Below are 20,361 nucleotides of genomic sequence, written 5' to 3' on the forward strand. Positions count from 1 at the left end.
CCTCCCCTCTCCCCCCTCTTGACTTTTGACTAAAGGTGTTTATGTTTCAGTGAACGTCCGGAGAGTGCCTGCTTTACTTCTAGATGTTATTTATTATATTTGGTGAGGCCTGACCTGCGAGGGAGGCGGCGCTCGACGCGATGGTCTCCGTCTCGCTGGCCGACGCCTCGGAGTCGCCCTGAAACAGAGAGGGGTTACCTTTATAAATATATGTTTTATTTATATTTATAAAACGGATAAGTCAAATCAAGCAATCTGATTGGTCCTTAGCCGTGATATAATGAGCGTATACCACGGGTAGATTGTAGTTACTTTTCACAACAAGTCAGTATCCCTCCGCGTCTGAGAAAAGCTACAACCGTTACAGCTGTTACGTTACGTCCGTTAGGAAACTAACTAACTAACAAAGCTCAAGATGGAAACATGTAAGGTTAACTTGGACCTCCGGGGGGGGGTCTCACTATGGAGGAGTGGATCGAGCAGAGCCTATCTCCAGAGAGCACCTAAACGACGACATGCAGAGCATCGTGAAGAGCAGGTAGACCAACTGGAACCCAAACGAACAGAACACCGTGAAGCAAACACAACGGGCTGTAAGTGCTTTGAAGACTGGCGTCAGGATAAAGCTGGGCAGACTTTCAGACGTTGACAAAACAGCAGCTCAATAAATAGCCAAATAATGGGATCAACGCTGTCTGTCTAAGATGTTGGCTAGCTGTTCATATCGCCACACTGGGTAACCGTTTGATCAAAGCAATAGCTCGCTTCAGGTCGTGGTATATGCTCACAGCTCAGGGGCCGAACCACGCCCCTTAGCTGTGATATACTGAGCAGATACCACGGCCTGAAGTGAGCTATTGCTGAAGTATTGAACAGGGACAGAGACCATGAAGGAGAGAGACCATGAAGGAGAGAGACCATGAAGGAGAGAGACCATGAAGGACAGAGACCATGAAGGACAGAGAGCATGAAGGAGAGAGACCATGAAGGAGAGAGACCATGAAGGAGAGAGAGCATGAAGGACAGAGACCATGAAGGAGAGAGAGCATGAAGGAGAGAGACCATGAAGGAGAGAGACCATGAAGGAGAGAGACCATGAAGGAGAGAGAGCATGAAGGAGAGAGAGCATGAAGGAGAGAGACCATGAAGGAGAGAGAGCATGAAGGAGAGAGACCATGAAGGAGAGAGACCATGAAGGAGAGAGACCATGAAGGAGAGAGAGCATGAAGGACAGAGAGCATGAAGGAGAGAGACCATGAAGGAGAGAGACCATGAAGGACAGAGACCATGAAGGACAGAGAGCATGAAGGACAGAGACCATGAAGGAGAGAGAGCATGAAGGACAGAGACCATGAAGGAGAGAGAGCATGAAGGAGAGAGAGCATGAAGGACAGAGACCATGAAGGAGAGAGAGCATGAAGGAGAGAGACCATGAAGGAGAGAGACCATGAAGGACAGAGACCATGAAGGACAGAGACCATGAAGGACAGAGACCATGAAGGAGAGAGAGCATGAAGGAGAGGGACGCACCACTCTGAAGCTGCTGCTCGGCAGCGGGTCGTGGACGTACGCCTGCCGGCTCTTCTGCAAGAAGATCCTCCAGAGCGGACAGAGCACTGCGTCCTGAAGCACCATCACAAACATCACAATAACACAAATCACTTAACTGTACAAACACAATAGTATTATTAGTAATACAATACATGTAAGGATAAATAAAATATAAAATAATACGACATTATAATTAAATAAGTAGTTAAATAATCCTGAACCTTAAAGAGCGGAGTGACTCCCAGTGAGAGCAGCGCGTCGGCCTGGTTCTTCAGGATGAACTGGAACCCCTCACACACCTTCCACTGCCGCCCACCCTCTGACACACACACACACACACACACACACACACACACACACACACACACACACACACACACACACACACACACACACACACACACACACACACACACACACACACACACACACACACACACACACACACACACACACACACACACTGAAAATTATGAAATGTTTCTTAAATTCTGACTCTAGTTTTTCTATAAATCAATAGATTTGGACTTTTTAAAGAAAACGGTGAGTCTCAGAACTCTAACTAACTCAAGGGGTGTAATAGTCTGTGTTGTGTTGTGTGTGTGTGTGTGTGGGGGGGGGGGGGGGTCTACTAATGGAAAAGGTGACTCCTATCAGGTGAAGTGTGCGTTGCGCCTGATGAACGTTAGCATGTTTAGTACCCGTCCTCTTGGTCCGGGTCCCTCGGCCGATGGTGGTGATCCGGCTGGCTCCAGGAGTGAAGGTCGTTTCCACCACCTCCCTGCTCCTCTGAGGGGGTCCATGGAAACACATTGACACATATCATTATTATAATATCACTGTGGAAACACAGCGCTGATTCCATTTCAACTTCTGCTTTATTTGCATTATGTGAGGTCTGAAACCACTGCTTGTTTGGAGGAAAGGGTCTATAGGAGAAGGAGAGGAGAAGAAAGGAGAGGAGATGAGATGAGGAGAGAATGTTGTTGTTTACCTCGATGACGTTGTGGCAGGACTTGCAGAAGAAGCGACCCTCGTCTGAAACTCCCCAATCCACGGCTGAACACACCGTGCAGGGCTCCCTGTACCCCGCCTACACACACACACACACACACACACACACACACACACACACACACACACACACACACACACACACACACACACACACACACACACACACACACACCACACATCACACACACACACACACACACACACACACACACACACACACACACACACACACACACACACGGTGTTTAATTATCTCAGAATTCGGACAAATAAAGACATTCTGACCCAAATCTGAATAAAAATATCTTGTTTGTTTTAAAGCTAAAGCTAACGCTAACAGCTGTTTCCGGATGACGTCATCTACAAAGGAAAGGGAGTACCGTCTGATCTTCGTCCATCTCGGTCCAGTCTGTAGTTTGATTTGTAGTTTTAACAGAATAACGAAGCCACGTGTGGAAGGTTTGTTTTGGATGTTCTTCTTCTTCTTCTATAACTTCCGGTGTAGTAACGGCTCTGCTGCTCTCTGCTGCCCTCAGGCCACAACAGGAACTACAACAACTTCTTCTTCTTCTTTGCTTTAATGGCGAATCGCTTCCACTTGGAGCATATATCGCCACCTACTGTTGATTTATTGAATCTTCATATTACATCTTGGTCCTCAGACCAGTGTTTTTGAGAGACTTGAAGATCAGCTTGTTAACTTCATTACCTGAGTTACTTGTGAGTATTGTCTTGAGATCCATGTCCTTGATGTTGAGTTGTTCCAGTGCAGTTTTCAGAATGAGTCTTTGTCTGTTATAATCCGAGCAGCTAAAGAATACATGATGTATTGTCTCTGGTTGTTGGCAACCATCACAGCTGCCAGTTGGATGTTTTCCAATCAGATGCAGTGATGAGTTTAATCCAGAGTGACCCAATGTGATCCTGCTGTTAATGTTCTGCTACTCCCCCAAGTGCTTTCCTACTTCCCTTTGTATCTGGTATGTCTTCCTTTAGTGCTACTGTCCCATCACTTTTGCCTTTGTTGCTTGATAATAACTTTCGTAACTGATTTGCCTTCTGCTCTACTGATGGGTAATATAATATCAATCTGCTTTGCTTTCAATCCATCTGTTGCCCGTTGATCCACTTCCTCATTCCCTCTAATACCCACATGAACCCACATGAACCCACATGAACCCACACAAACTGAACAACAAGTCCCAGATGAACTAACCTAAACATGATGTGCAACATGTCATGCAGAATATCCTGACCACAGACTGACGAGAAGTTCTTTATACTCTCTGGAGCTGGAGTCAGAGCAAATTAGCACTCTCATTGGCTGCACTTCCTCTACCCACTGAGTACACTGCCATGTGATCACTCGCTTCCACTTTGACCTTTCACTCAAGAAAGGTACTGCTACTCAGTAGTATGTATCTAATACCTAATATATATATATATCATTCCAATAACTTGTATATAGACTCGTACTGCACTATTCCACATCATCACTTTATTTTATTTTTATAACTATTATTCTTTTTGTATTGCTCATGCTCTTATTGATATTATGTTATTATGCTGCATTGTTGGAGAAGCCTGTGACATAAGATTTTCAACTACATAATTACTCTGTAGCTATGTTAGATTGACAATAAAGAACCTTGAACCTTGAAGAACATCAAATGCACAACTAGTTTCACCCTTTCCTGGACTTTTGGATCCATCAGTAAATATCTGTATAAAGTGCCATATTGTTCATGAAGTGTTCACATACGCCTGCACGTTGACCTTATCTTTCTTTGAATGTAACCGTTTCAATGAAGGATACATCTACTACAGGTTGAGGTAGCAACATGGTGGAACAGCTGATAACACCGTCTGACTAATATTCCATTCTTTAACTTTGAATTCCTCACATTACATTGCATTGCATTTAGCTGAGGCTTTTATCCAAAGCGACTTAAAATAAGTGCATTCGACCAAGAAGATACAAACTTGAAGAAAACAGAACATCAGGTTTCATAGAGTGCTACTTCAGAGCAAACACAAACACTTTCTTTTTTAATTGTGTTTCTTTCCCAACTTGTGTGTACAGTTTGTTTAGTAGGGTGAGTATCTTCATGGCCCTGTAGATTTGCCCAGTAATTAACAATTAACTGTTTTCTCCTCTAAGAAATGGGTATTTCTCCGACCTCTACCTGAAGTGCCGACCCTGGTGTAGATCTTACCTACAATATAATTTACATTTCTGCCCCTTTTCCAAATAGCTCCATCATCTGCAAAAAGTGACTTACCGATATCAGATCCTACTTGTGTTTATATATCATTGATCATGATCGAGACCAAAAGAGGACTGATGACACTCCATTCTCAACTTCATGCCTTCGAGAATATGAACTGCCAACTCGGACTCTGATGGCACGGCCAAACGAAACATCCATAATCCAATGATATACGTTACCTCCCATGATGTCCAGTTTTATTAATAACCCTTCCTTCCACATCATATGGTGAGCTTTTTCCACATCAAAGAATACAGCTACAACACACTCCATGTTCGCTTGGGCTTTCCTGACTTCAGACTCCAGGCACAGCAGGGGGTCTAAAGTACTCCGCCCTCTTCTAAACCCACTCTGATAAGGAGTCATTAGTTCATTTCAACATAGTACGTCAGCCTTTCTGTTATCATTCTTTCCATAACTTTACACAAGTGCGATGTCAGAGCTATACACACCTGAACGCACCTGGAGACACACACCTGAACGCACCTGGAGACACACACCTGAACGCACCTGGAGACACACACCTGAACGCACCTGGAGACACACACCTGAACGCACCTGGAGACACACACCTGAACGCACCTGGAGACACACCTGAACGCACCTGGAGACACACACCTGAACGCACCTGGAGAGAAACACCTGAATGCACCTGGAGACACACACCTGAACGCACCTGGACACACACACCTGAATGCACCTGGAGACACACACCTGAACGCACCTGGAGACACACACCTGAACGCACCTGGACACACACACCTGAACGCACCTGGAGACACACACCTGAACGCACCTGGAGACACACACCTGAACGCACCTGGAGACACACACCTGAACGCACCTGGACACACACCTGAACGCACCTGGAGACACACACCTGGACACACACCTGGACACACACCTGAACGCACCTGAACGCACGTGGACACACACCTGAACGCACGTGGACACACACCTGAACGCACCTGGACACACACACCTGAACGCACCTGGACACACACACCTGAACGCACCTGGACACACACACCTGGAGACACACACCTGAACGCACCTGGACACACACACCTGGAGACACACCTGAACGCACCTGGAGACACACACCTGAACGCACCTGGACACACACACCTGAACGCACCTGGACACACACACCTGAACGCACCTGGACACACACACCTGGACACACCTGGAGACATACCTGAACGCACCTGGAGACACACACCTGAACGCACCTGGACACACACACCTGAACACACACCTGAACGCACCTGGACACACACACCTGGACACACACCTGAACGCACCTGGAGACACACACCTGAACGCACTTGGACACACACCTGAACGCACGTGGACACACACCTGAACACACACCTGAATGCACCTGGACACACACACCTGAACGCACCTGGACACACACCTGAACGCACCTGGAGACACACCTGAACACACACCTGAATGCACCTGGACACACACACACCTGAACGCAGTGGCGAGCCGTGAGCTTTATACCTAGGCCCTCTGACCCCCACCCCTTCCCTCGAAAAAGAAAAAAAAAGAGTTATTACGTCACAGCGTATACTTCAGCGGAATATCAAAACAACGGCCCGGGGTGCAAAACGCATCAATGACAGCGACCCTCTACCACACAAAACAACACCTGTGAACCCAATTTGTGTTCTTTGACATTGAAAATGATATTGCATTGTGTTTGTTACTTTCATTGCAGTTGTATGTCTTAAGTGTAATTTGGCATGCTTTTATTTTGAAGGCGAGTTCACGCTGTTGACAGGAAGTTGTTGTTGCTATGGAAACAAGAAAAGTTTCACAGCGGGCGGAACTCGTCATAAAGTCCGCGATAATAAAACCCACCCATTTAGAGGGAAGATATGATTGGTCAATTGTACTGTCATTTGACATTACTCTCTCGTTCAGTTACTATAGCAACCCTCTGTGAATCGCAGAGAGGGCCAGACGAGCTTCTTTCATGTAACCCTTCACATTCAACAGAGACTGAACAGGCAGATTCTAAGGATTTATTTCTTTGGAAATGTTATTTTAAATACAATTAAATCAAGTTTTTTTTCGGTAAAACTAATGAAAAATATAACAAAAATAATATTAAAAAAATATATATTTTAAAAAAATATATTTTTTTTAAATATTTAATATTTAATATTTTTTGGAATATCTTAGGCCCTTACAGAGTGCCTAGAGGGCCCTGACGGCTCGCCACTGCCTGAACGCACCTGGACACACACCTGAACGCACCTGGACACACACACCTGAACGCACCTGGACACACACACCTGAACGCACCTGGACACACACCTGAACGCACCTGGACACACACCTGAACGCACCTTGACACACACCTGGACACACACACCTGAACGCACCTGGACGCACACACCTGAACACACACCTGGACGCACACACCTGGACACACACACCTGAACACACACCTGGACGCACACACCTGGACACACACCTGAACGCACCTGGAGACACACACCTGAACACACACCTGGACAGACAGACCCTGGATGTTCTGTGAGATTAAAACCACTCATTTAGAAAACAGTTCATGATGTTTTATTACAGATCACTGATAGAAAAACATGGGGATTCCTTTGGAACCAGGTTTCAAAACAAAGAGCCCGTCTTTGTTAAAGAAGCAGGAAAAACACGTCAGAAGGTTTCAGAGTGAGACGGGTCTATGAGCAGACGGGTCTATGAGCAGGCGGGGCTGAGGGCGTCGTGGAGGCGATGCACCGAGACCTCCAGCATCTCCCTCAGGGTCTCGTCCTCCGAACACACCGCCTGCAGGCAGAGAGCAGGGCACACTGGGTTAGAGCTCAACACAGGGTAATCCTAAGGAAACGTCACTTTGAACTACGAACACTTTAAAGGTCAGGTCTGAGATGCTCCTTGCATCCTAGCAGCTCCGTGTTCACTGAGAGGACTGACTGGAGCACAGAGGATGCTTCAGGCTGACTGGAGCACAGAGGATGCTTCAGGCTGACTGGAGCACAGAGGATGCTTCAGGCTGACTGGAGCACAGAGGATGCTTCAGGCTGACTGGAGCTCAGAGGATGCTTCAGGCTGACTGGAGCACAGAGGATGCTTCAGACTGACTGGAGCACATAGGATGCTTCAGGCTGACTGGAGCACAGAGGATGCTTCAGACTGACTGGAGCACAGAGGATGCTTCAGGCTGACTGGAGCACAGAGGATGCTTCAGACTGACTGGAGCACAGAGGATGCTTCAGACTGACTGGAGCACAGAGGATGCTTCAGGCTGACTGGAGCACAGAGGATGCTTCAGGCTGACTGGAGCACAGAGGATGCTTCAGGCTGACTGGAGCACAGAGGATGCTTCAGGCTGACTGGAGCACAGAGGATGCTTCAGGCTGACTGGAGCACAGAGGATGCTTCAGGCTGACTGGAGCACAGAGGATGCTTCAGGCTGACTGGAGCACAGAGGATGCTTCAGGCTGACTGGAGCTCAGAGGATGCTTCAGGCTGACTGGAGCACAGAGGATGCTTCAGGCTGACTGGAGCACAGAGGATGCTTCAGGCTGACTGGAGCACAGAGGATGCTTCAGGCTCACTAAGTAGTATCCTTTCAAATGTTTTAAATCCTCATGTCTGAGAAGAACATGTGGTCTGTGTTCACGAGGGTCAGATGAAGGGTGTCATGACGCTGAACACTAACTGTTCTCTGTAGGAGTGAGTTTAGAGAAGCTGTTGGAGTGAGCAGGCCTTTAGTCTCTGGATATTTGGGGAGTCAGGTGGTCTGAGAGAGTGTTCTTATTGGCTAAGAGGTCCTTGGTCTGAGACAGTTTGAGAAACACTGATGGACTCACTCTGGTCTCCGGGTCGATGGTCGCCGTGACGCCGTCCACCGTCACGCTCAGATCCTTCCCCTCTCTGAAGTTCACACAGTCGTCTCCAAACATGTCGCTGCAACACAATAAGTCAATAAGTGCTTGACAGCGGTCTGTATTTAACAACGTGTCACGTGTTCTGAATTGACCAATCAGAATCGAGTATTCAACTAAGCCGTGTAATAAACTGTTTTAAAGTGTCTGTTACAGTGTGACTCACTGCAGCATGAGCTCCAGCCGCTCCACAAACAGATCCATGTCGAACGCCTCCTTCTTCCCCTCCATGACTGAAACACACACACACACACACACACACACACAGAAACACACACACACATACACAGAAACACACACACTTTATTAATACTCAGTAACATAGATGTGTGTTTGACAGATGTGTGTATGATGTGTGTTTGATTGACAGATGTGTGTATGTGTGTTTGATTGACAGATGTGTGTTTGATGTGTGTTTGATTGACAGATGTGTGTGTGATTGACAGATGTGTGTATGATTGACAGATGTGTGTGTGATTGACAGATGTGTGTTTGATGTGTGTTTGATTGACAGATGTGATTGACAGATTTGTGTTTGATTGACAGATGTGTGTTTGATGTGTGTATGATTGACAGATGTGATTGACAGATGTGATTGACAGATGTGTGATTGATTGACAGATGTGTGTATGATTGACAGATGTGTGTTTGATTGACAGATGTGTGTGTGATTGACAGATGTGTGTTTGATGTGTGTTTGATTGACAGATGTGTGTGTGATTGACAGATGTGATTGACAGATTTGTGTTTGATTGACAGATGTGTGTTTGATGTGTGTTTGATTGACAGATGTGTGTATGTGTGTTTGATTGACAGATGTGTGTTTGATGTGTGTTTGATTGACAGATGTGTGTATGATTGACAGATGTGTGTGTGATTGACAGATGTGTGTGTGATTGACAGATGTGTGTTTGATGTGTGTTTGATTGACAGATGTGATTGACAGATTTGTGTTTGATTGACAGATGTGTGTTTGATGTGTGTATGATTGACAGATGTGATTGACAGATGTGATTGACAGATGTGTGATTGATTGACAGATGTGTGTATGATTGACAGATGTGTGTTTGATTGACAGATGTGTGTGTGATTGACAGATGTGTGTTTGATGTGTGTTTGATTGACAGATGTGTGTGTGATTGACAGATGTGATTGACAGATTTGTGTTTGATTGACAGATGTGTGTTTGATGTGTGTATGATTGACAGATGTGATTGACAGATGTGATTGACAGATGTGTGTTTGATTGACAGATGTGTGTTTGATTGACAGATGTGTGATTGATTGACAGATGTGTGATTGATTGACAGATGTGTGTTTGATTGACAGATGTGTGTATGATTGACAGATGTGATTGACAGATGTGTGTTTGATTGACAGATGTGTGATTGACAGATGTGTGTGTGTGCTTGACAGGTGTGATTGACAGATGTGATTGACAGATGTGTGTATGATTGACAGATGTGTGTTTGATGTGTGTGTGATTGACAGATGTGTGTATGATTGACAGATGTGTGTATGATTGACAGATGTGTGTGTGATTGACAGATGTGTGTGTGATTGACAGATGTAATTGACAGATGTGTGTATGATTGACAGATGTGTTTGATGTGTGATTGACAGATGTGTGTGTGTGCTTGACAGGTGTGATTGACAGATGTGTGATTGACAGATGTGATTGACAGACGTGTGTTTGATTGACAGATGTGTGTATCCTCACATTTCTGTGCGTTGGGGTTGGATTGGACCTCCAGGACCACCGTAGTGACGGCGTCGGCGTACATGTCGTTCAGAGGTTGGCGATCCACTGAGGAGGAAACACTTTTTAAATCATATTTAAAAAACTGACGTGTTTTGTTTCCCCCAAAGGACTTCAGATGAATAGCGTACCTCTAGCAGCACCATGCGGCCTCGGGCCACCAGCGTGATGCTCTTAAACACTCTGACGGTGACCCTCTCCGCCTCCAGCTGCTCCACGTCTCCTGCACAGACACACCTTAGACCTCTCTCAGGGATACACACCTTTAAGGACCTCTCTCAGGGAATATACACATTTAAGACCTCTCTCAGGGAATACACACCTTTAAGACCTCTCTCAGGGAATATACACCTTTAAGAAGTCTCTCAGGGAATACACACCTTTAAGACCTCTCTCAGGGAATATACACCTTTAAGACCTCTCTCAGGGAATACACACCTTTAAGACCTCTCTCAGGGAATATACACCTTTAAGACCTCTCTCAGGGAATACACACCTTAAGACCTCTCTCAGGGAATACACACCTTTAAGACCTCTCTCAGGAATACACACCTTTAAGACCTCTCTCAGGGAATACACACCTTTAAGACCTCTCTCAGGGAATACACACCTTTAACCTGTTCCACTCTGAGTCTGTTTTTCAGGTCTCAGGCTCGAAAATGACATTCCAGAACAAATGACCATATCTTCCCTTCTAAAAAGGGTTAAATTAATAATCTTTTCTCAAAGTAATGATAAACCTGTGAGTTGATGTAGAAGTGTCAGAATCAATATAGATGTTTTTTATTTTAAAGAAAATTCAGATTTTACATAGTAAAAAACTGTAAATTATAGTGTCCGTCCAAAAATTATTTTTACAGATAGTGAAAACTACCCTTGGAATGATGGGTTAGTAGACTAAAAGCTTTAGGAATCCAAAGTACAACATATAATAAGTACCCTGTATCAAGATTGATGCAAAACAAGTGAAATTTGACCTTTTTAGAGAGATTTAGCCAAAAAAAAACTGGGCCATCTGGGGTCATTTGGGTGGATTTGACCTATCTCTGGCCCCCCTTGCTCGATTTGGTTGGTTGACATACCCTTGTGACCGTTAGAGCCAATAGAATCGAAGGGGGAGGCTCCCACCCAGACACGTTGTAAAGAAAAAATGTGGTTGCTTCGCGTGTGGAAAACGAAACCAAAGTGGAGGAATGTCTCCTTCTGGAGTTTGGAAACTAAAACGCAGTTGTATTGCTTATGGATTATCAGAAATAATTTCAAAGAAGGCACAGACACATAGGATGAACCTATGGATTAACTGCAGCACAATCGTTTTTTTAATCGTTTTAATGCCATTGAAGACCACTTTTGACCAAGGTAAGCCATATTTACGTGTTTAGCTTCTTAGCTCCACATGTGATGATGTACGCTTTCGTTTATAGCGTCGCGAATGTTTATCACTGAGTGTTGAGGAGGGCACCGTTAGATTCAGTGTCTCCAGGACACCAAAAAAGAGTGGTTGGTTGTGCATCTAGGATAAGTAATAAGGGAGTTATGAGTGAGTTTAAGTGCCTTTGTAAGTTCCGTTTTTTCGCTCGAGGCTAATTCAGAGGCTGAGTGCTAGCATTGTGGGTTTTTTTTGAAAAAAAAAATTAAAAAGATCAGTTAGCTGAGTTTCTTCCCGTTACATGGATATAACACATTCATAGTTTTATTCAATATTAAGATTCCTTAGACGTTGTTTCCTGCAAATGACGCGTTTATCCGCCCGGTACCGGGGGGAAGGTGTGAAACAGGTTAAGATGTCTCTCAGGGAATACACACCTTTAAGACCTCTCTCAGGGAATACACACCTTTAAGAAGTCTCTCAGGGAATAATGAGATTCAATTACAATATGTTACAATTAATTAAATATATAATAACAATTGTTTTTAAATAGAAAATATCATAAAAACTAAATAATAATAATAATAACATTAATAATGATAATAGTAGTGATGTACCTGCGAGGCAGCGCAGCTGGCTGACCAGCAGGGAGATGGGTCCGCTGTACGGGATGGCCTGCGTCTGAGTCACTGTGCTCATACACAGGTCTGTGTAGTCTGGAGAGAGAGAGAGAGAATAACCACTGCACCTGAACACATCACAGAGCACCTGAACCCATCACAGAGCACCTGAACCCATCACAGAGCACCTGAACACATCACAGAGCACCTGAACCCATCACAGAGCACCTGAACACATCACAGAGCACCTGAACACATCACAGAGCACCTGAACCCATCACAGAGCACCTGAACACTCACAGAGCCCTGACACATCACAGAGCACCTGAACACATCACAGAGCACATCACAGATCGGTGCAGTCTGAAGAAAGAGAGACTTACAATTCTGACTTTGTCCTCCAAATTACAATTTGCTCATTTCTATTTTAAATTCTTCTCGTTCATATAAATGTTTTATTAAGAGTATAAAGAACCACATCTTCAGGTAGTTATTGACATATGTAACACATGATATGTGTATCTGTTAGTGTATAATGAGTACTGACTGGAGAGGGTCGGCGGGCGTGGACGATGTGAATAATTGAAGTTCCTCTTAACGAGGATCCAGAGACCCTCTGACCTGAACACACTGTCTGTCCGTCAGGAGGCCCATCACCTGCAGGGAGACAGAGCAATGAATAACACACACACACACACACACACACACACACACACACACACACCACACACACAACACACACACACACACACACACAACCACACACACACACACACACACACACACACACACACACACCACACACACACACACACACACACACACACACACACCACACACACACACAACACACACACACACACACACACCCACACACACACACACACACACACACACAACACACACACACACACACACACACCACACACACACACACACCTAACCTTTGCTATCTTCTCTCCTCTGAAGTTGAGCGTGACGGCCTCCGTGTTCCTCGGGTTTGTGGACCTCGATGTCCACCTCGTCGTTGTCCTCGTACTCTCGGATCAGCGCCCGCCTTCAGACGGGCCATCTCGTTCTGCTCGCCGTGGACCAGGATCTGCTCAGAGACACAACTCTCAGGTCTCACAAGATACATGCCAACGCTCACTGATCTTTAATAGTTCGGTGTGCGTTATCTTTCTTACAGTGCAGACGCTTTTCTGCTTGCTCTTGCCTCTGCTTACTTTTTATGCTGATTTTCCTATTCTTATTCTCTGAAAACTTCGAGCAGCGGCTCCTGGACATTAACTTATCACTGGGACAGTTATCATCGTAAATAGACGGAGGGTTCAGCCATATTTCAACATTTTTACGACGACCTCAGTCTTACAGTAGCGTGGCCTAGCAACAGCTAAAGCCTAGTACTGCATGCTATTTAGCTTAAGCTAGTTGGTAGCAAAATGCCTCCGTTCTCTACAGATGACTTCCACAAACTTCTACAGAAGATGGCTGTGTTGGAAATGAAAATGCAACGGTTGGAAGTTAACGTGGAAGTGAATGGACTATGTTGTGGGAATAACACCACTTTACCAGTGCTGCAAAATAATGGAAAAGGGTATGCTAACTCACAGCTAGTTAGCAGCTACACGGTTTCCAAGGAACAGGAGGGCTGTGTACTGGGTAATAAATCTACAAGTGGTAGTCCTCCCTGGAACTCTCTGGGTGCAAAGCCTAAGAGTAAATCATTTCCATGGGATTTGGGAGGACGAATAACAGGCAGAGCCCAGCGCTCTGAAATCTGTGATGCGACCGGCTGGCCTGCATTGTTATCACCCAGGAAGAGGTGCCTCTTCAAACCCCTATTCATACTAGGAAACAGCCGTGGACAGCTGCTAAAGGGAGAACTACAAACAATCCTCCTAAACCACCAAGTGTGCCAATCCAGAACAGATACGCTCCGCTGACCGAGAACCGGAGATCTGTTTCTGATGACCTGGATAACCTGTCCTCTTCACACAGCAGGGTAAGGACCAATAGCTACTCAGTAAAAGGCTAGAGGGAAAGCTAACAACTGGGCCTGAAACTCTGATTGTGGGTGACTCTGCTGTAAGAGATGTAAAAGGTCTGTGTAGTAAGAACAACACCAAAGTACTCTGTTTTCCCAAGAATATGGTCTCCGACTTGGCTGAGAAGATCCTGCATATTGGGGCTGAACATCCGACTGTGAAGAATGTGGTACTAACATATTGGAACAAATGATGTTGTGAAGTCAGAAGCGCTGAAAGAGATTTAATGTCTGTTGGAAAAAACGGTCAGCTCTCTAATGGCGGAAGTGTTCATCAGTGGCCCTCTACCGCCAGTCAGAAGAGGAGTGGAGAGATTCAGCAGACTGTTTGCATTGAACATGTGGCTTTCAGCTGCCTGTACTGACCATTCTGTCTGTACTGACCATATCTGCCTGTTTTTATTGACAATTTTAAACTTTTTCATGGGACCCGCAGACATCTTTTGAAGGCAGAGGGAGTTTGCCTGAAAAAAAAAACCAGTCAGGAGTGAAATTGTTATCTCTAACAGATTCAACTTGCCTGCGTCAGCAATCTGTTCCCTCTGCCATAGGACAAAAGCGCAAGAGGAAATCAAAACAGGAGAAAGACACAACACAATCGCGCAGAAAACCTTGAAGAAGTATCACTGCACCCGCCTGAGGAATGTTCTGATTATGGGAGACCTATGACACAATGGAGGAGTCTCCACTGCCCGTCACCCCCCCTGTCAACGCCTTTGAGGATACTCTTCATTCATTCCCCCAGCTCTCTCTACTCTCCGCTCACCCTTTCACCCTCGCCCTCCCCCCCTGGAGTTCGATGACCGCATGAAGGCGATACGCAGGGTTGCAGCATGTCCTTTACCCCCGCCCTCAACGACGCCCACCAAAATCACCGAAGACAAGACGCGCACCATCTCCCCCGTCTTCATCACCATGCCTACCACAATCATCCAAACCAAAACAATACAAGGAAGAGGAAAGCAGATTTCCAAACCCCCCTTCCTACAGTGTAGCCCTCACCCTGCCCTCCTATGATGAGAGGAGCAGGGTGGTGGGTCCTCCCTCCCCTTCAAAGCCTGATAGGGATGTGTGTGTACAAAACGCAGCAAACTGATATGTGCTGGGTCCAGGCTCAAGGGCGTATGGCACTCTCAACTCTTTCCAGCACATGCCGGGGCCCTGCCTGCCAGTAGCTTTGCCGATATCTGTGTTGATAGGTAATAGATTAAGAGCGGTAAATCAGCTTAGAAACAGGAAGTGCTCAAACGTTTTTGTGAGTTTATCAAATTTAGCAGCTTTTCTGATGATTTTACTGAACTGCTGTCTATAGTGTGTATTGACTTTGACCGTCTAGTCATTGTTGGTGATTTTAACATCCATGTTGACAACCTCCAGGACAGAGGGGCTAAAGAACTGTTTTGTGTTCTTGATAACTATGGACTGACTCAGCATGTGGCGGAGCCCACGCACAATAAGGGGCACACTCTGGACTTAATTATCTCAAAGGGTCTGAATATCTCAAAGGTTGTGGTGACTGATGTTGCACTCTCTGATCATTCCTTTGAGAGCTCTATTTCTGTTCACACAAATGTTCAGAAAGAGGTAACCACAAAGCGATATTTAACAGAAAATACTAGGGAAATGTTTACTCAGAATTTTTCATCCACACTTGCCCCTGCTAACATCTCAGTAAATGAGCTAGTAGATCATTTTAATTAAAACATTAAAGATGTTATAGATGCCATTGCTCCAACTAAGGTAAAGGAAGTGATTGGCAAGAAAATATCTCCATGGAGAAAGGCCATGACCGTGAGAACAGAAAAAAGAGAGTGTCGAAAAGCTGAACGTAGGTGGCGAAGAACAAATCTCCAGGTTCACTTTGAAATCTATAAAGAGAGACTTGGCCTTTATAATTTGGAATTGAAAAACGCACGACAGTCTTTCTTCTCTGACATCATTACCAAAAACAAAAACAACGCACGTGCCTTGTTTGCTACCGTCGACAGACTAACTAACCCCCCAGTGTCAGTAGCCTCTGAACTTCTATCCACCAGGCGTGCAATGATTTTGCCCTTCTTCACTGACACATTCAGAAAATTAGACAAGCAGTCAGTGCCTCTACATCAGGTACAGCAAATGTTTTGTCCCTATGTCCACCTAATATCAATTCAAACACCATGACACAATTCCATCAGATTAATGGTAAAAACTTAGAGGACATTATTCAACTTCTGAAATCCTCCTCCTGCTGCCTTGATATTATTCCAACAGGATTTTTCAAAGATGTTTTTCCTTGCATGGCCTCAGATCTACTTCATATAGTAAACACATCTCTTCACTCAGGTATTTTTCCAGAGGCCCTGAAAACTGCAGTCATTAAACCGCTCTTAAAAAAGAATAATCTAGATGCTTCAGTAATGAACAACTACAGGCCAATATCAAACCTGCCATTTCTAGGTAAAATCATTGAAAAAGTGTTTTTCAACAGTTGAGTAACTTCTTGCATTTAAATAACTGTTTGGATGTGTTCCAGTCAGGCTTTCGTCCAAACCACAGCACTGAGACTGCTCTTGTAAAGGTCTTCAATGACATCCACTTAAACACAGACAGTGGCAGAACTTCAGTGTTAGTATGATTAGACCTCAGTGCTGCGTTTGACACTGTTGACCACACATATTACTAGACCGACTAGAAAACTGGGTGGGACTTTCGGCAACAGTTCTAAATTGGTTTGAGTCCTACTTAAAGGACAGAAAAAACTTTATTTCTATAGGTAAATACACATCTGAGTTGACAAATATGACATGTGGGGTACCTCAAGGCTCCATCTTGGGGCCTCTTCTCTTTAACATCTACTATGCTACCACTGGCTCAGATAATGAAAAACAACAAAATAAGTTACCATAGCTATGCGGATGACACACAAATTTACGTAACAATTTCACCAGGAGATTATGCTCCAATTCAAACACTGAGTAAGTGCATTGAACAAATCAATGACTGGATGTGTCAGAACTTTCTCCAATTAAACAAAGATAAAACTGAGGTAATGGTTTTTGGAGCCAAGGCAGAACGTATAAAAGTTAGCGCTGAGCTTCAGTCTGCAATGTTCAAAACAACAGATACAGCCAGAAATCTAGGTGTAGTCATGGACTCTGACCTGAGTTTCAACAGTCACATAAAACAGTTACTAAATCAGCCTACTATCACCTAAAGAACATATCTAGGTATTAAAAGACTAATGTCACAGCAGGATTGGAAAAACTTGTCCATGCTTTGATCTTCAGTAGACTCGACTACTGCAATGGTGTCTTTACAGGTCTCACTAAAAAATCTATTAGAAAGCTGCAGCTGATTCAGAACGCTGCTGCTCGAGTCCTCACTGACACTAAGAGAGTGGATCAGTCCTGTTCTGATGTCTTTACACTGGTTCCTCACTGACACTAAGAAAGTGGATCAGTCCTGTTCTGAAGTCTTTTACACTGGTTCCTCACATACACTAAGAAGAGTGGATCAGTCCTGATCTGAAGTCTTTACACTGGTTCCCCAACTGACACTAAGAAAGTGGATCAGCCTGTTCTGAAGTCTTACACATGGTTCCTCACTGACACTAAGAAGTGGATCAGTCCCTGTTCTGAAGTCTTTACACTGGTTCCTCACTGACACTAAGAGAGTGGATCAGTCCTGTTCTGAAGTCTTTACACTGGTTCCTCACTGACACTAAGAGAGTGGATCAGTCCTGTTCTGAAGTCTTTACACTGGTTCCTCACTGACACTAAGAAAGTGGATCAGTCCTGTTCTGAAGTCTTTACACTGGTTCCTCACTGACACTAAGAGAGTGGATCAGTCCTGTTCTGAAGTCTTTACACTGGTTCCCCACTGACACTAAGAAAGTGGATCAGTCCTGTTCTGAAGTCTTTACACTGGTTCCCCACTGACACTAAGAAAGTGGATCACATCACTCCTGTTCTGAAGTCTTTACACTGGTTCCTCACTAACACTAAGAAAGTGGATCACTCCTGTTCTGAAGTCTTTTACACTGGCTTCCTGTGTGTCAAAGAATAGATTTCAAAATACTGCTGCTGGTTTATAAAGCTTTGAATGGTTTAGGCCCTAAAATACATGTCTGACCTCCTGCTAAATGATGAACCATCCAGAATCGCTCAGGTCTTCAGGGACTGGTCAGCTTTCTGTCCCCAGAGTCAGAACTAAACATGGAGAAGTTCAGTTTATTATGCTCCCAAATATCTGGAATCAAACTCCCAGAAACCTGCAGGTCCGCTGCAACTCTGACTACTTTTAAATCCAGGGCTGAAGACTTTTCTTTTTTGCTGCTTGCTTTTAATTGAACTATTCACTATCTTAAACTGCACTGTAACTTTTATCCATGTATTTTTTCTTTTAATGTTTATTTTATTATCTTTTCTTTTTAATGACTGATTTTAAATGCCATTTTCTTAATGTCTTCCATTTTTGTAAAGCACTTTGAATTGCCTTGTGTTTGAAAGGTGCTATATAAATAAACTTGCCTTGCCTTGTACTCAAAAGTTTGATGTATCAAGCTTAACGCTAATGTTAGCATGCCGTGTGTGTGTGTGTGTCTCTCTGTGTATGTGTGTGTGTGTGTGTGTGTGTGTGTGTGTGTGTTCTCTGTGTGTGTGTGTCTCTGTGTGTGTGTACCACATGGGGGGGCTTCAGTGCTCTGATGAACTCGCTGGTCTGCTGGTAGTCTGTGTGAGCGGAGAAGGAGATGTAGTCGACGGACATCTTGAGAGGAAGCTTCTGACCCGACATCGTGCAGATCTCATCGGGCTCCGTCATGATGTGCTGAAACAAACACACATACACACACACAGAGACATACACACACATAGAGACATACACACACACACACACACATAGAGACATACACACACACACACACACACATAGAGACATACACACACACACACACACACATAGACACACAGAGACAGACACACACACACACACAGAGACACACACACACACACACACAGAGACACACACACACACACAGAGACACACACACACACACACACACACACAACACACACAACCACACACACACACACCACACACAACCCACACACCCACACCACACACACACACACACACACACACACACACACACACACACACACACACACACACACCAACACACACACAACAACACACACACACACACCACACACACACACACACACCCACACACACACACACCACACACACACACCCTTCATTTTCAGTCAGAGGAGCTCTCAGCAGGTTTTGAAGCTGCTGAGGTGTTAGTTAGTATCTCAGTACCTTAGCGTCCCCTCCACGCAGCACCTCTAAGTTGTACTTATTGAATGTCCTCAGTACCTTAGCGTCCCCTCCACGCAGCACCTCTAAGTTGTACTTATTGAATGTCCTCAGTACCTTAGCGTCCCCTCCACGCAGCACCTCTAAGTTTGTACTTATTGAATGTCCTCAGTACCTTAGCGTCCCCTCCACGCAGCACCTCTAAGTTGTACTTATTGAATGTCCTCAGTACCTTAGCGTCCCCTCCACGCAGCACCTCTAAGTTGTACTTATTGAATGTCCTCAGTACCTTAGCGAGCGTCCCCTCCACGCAGTACCTCTAAGTTGTACTTATTGAATGTCCTCAGTACCTTAGCGAGCGTCCCCTCCACGCAGTACCTCTAAGTTGTACTTTTGAATGTCCTCAGTACCTTAGCGTCCCCTCCACGCAGTACCTCTAAGTTGTACTTATTGAATGTCCTCAGTACCTTAGCGTCCCCT

General features: G+C 44.8%; 2 protein-coding genes across 2 annotated transcripts; both read right to left on the bottom strand.

The window, feature by feature from the left end:
* Positions 1 to 114: 114 nt before the first annotated feature.
* LOC117499189 (TATA box-binding protein-associated factor RNA polymerase I subunit B-like) lies at positions 115 to 3,072 on the bottom strand (the record flags this gene model as incomplete). The annotated part of the gene is given in 6 exon segments (XM_034151547.1): positions 115 to 178; positions 1,531 to 1,623; positions 1,773 to 1,870; positions 2,253 to 2,340; positions 2,546 to 2,644; positions 2,949 to 3,072. Coding segments are annotated over 6 exon segments (460 nt in total), but the record flags the coding sequence as incomplete, so codon positions are not given.
* A 4,547-nt stretch (positions 3,073 to 7,619) lies between these two features.
* On the bottom strand, positions 7,620 to 20,261 carry LOC117499180 (cleavage and polyadenylation specificity factor subunit 3-like; the record flags this gene model as incomplete). The annotated part of the gene is given in 14 exon segments (XM_034151536.1): positions 7,620 to 7,661; positions 8,708 to 8,804; positions 8,949 to 9,015; positions 10,503 to 10,580; positions 10,583 to 10,589; positions 10,673 to 10,764; positions 12,528 to 12,626; positions 13,078 to 13,135; positions 13,137 to 13,187; positions 13,475 to 13,531; positions 13,533 to 13,583; positions 13,585 to 13,629; positions 19,240 to 19,386; positions 20,232 to 20,261. Coding segments are annotated over 14 exon segments (921 nt in total), but the record flags the coding sequence as incomplete, so codon positions are not given.
* Positions 20,262 to 20,361: the final 100 nt, after the last annotated feature.

The sequence above is a fragment of the Trematomus bernacchii genome, unplaced genomic scaffold (genome assembly GCF_902827165.1).
Source record: "Trematomus bernacchii unplaced genomic scaffold, fTreBer1.1, whole genome shotgun sequence".
NCBI lineage: Eukaryota > Metazoa > Chordata > Actinopteri > Perciformes > Nototheniidae > Trematomus > Trematomus bernacchii.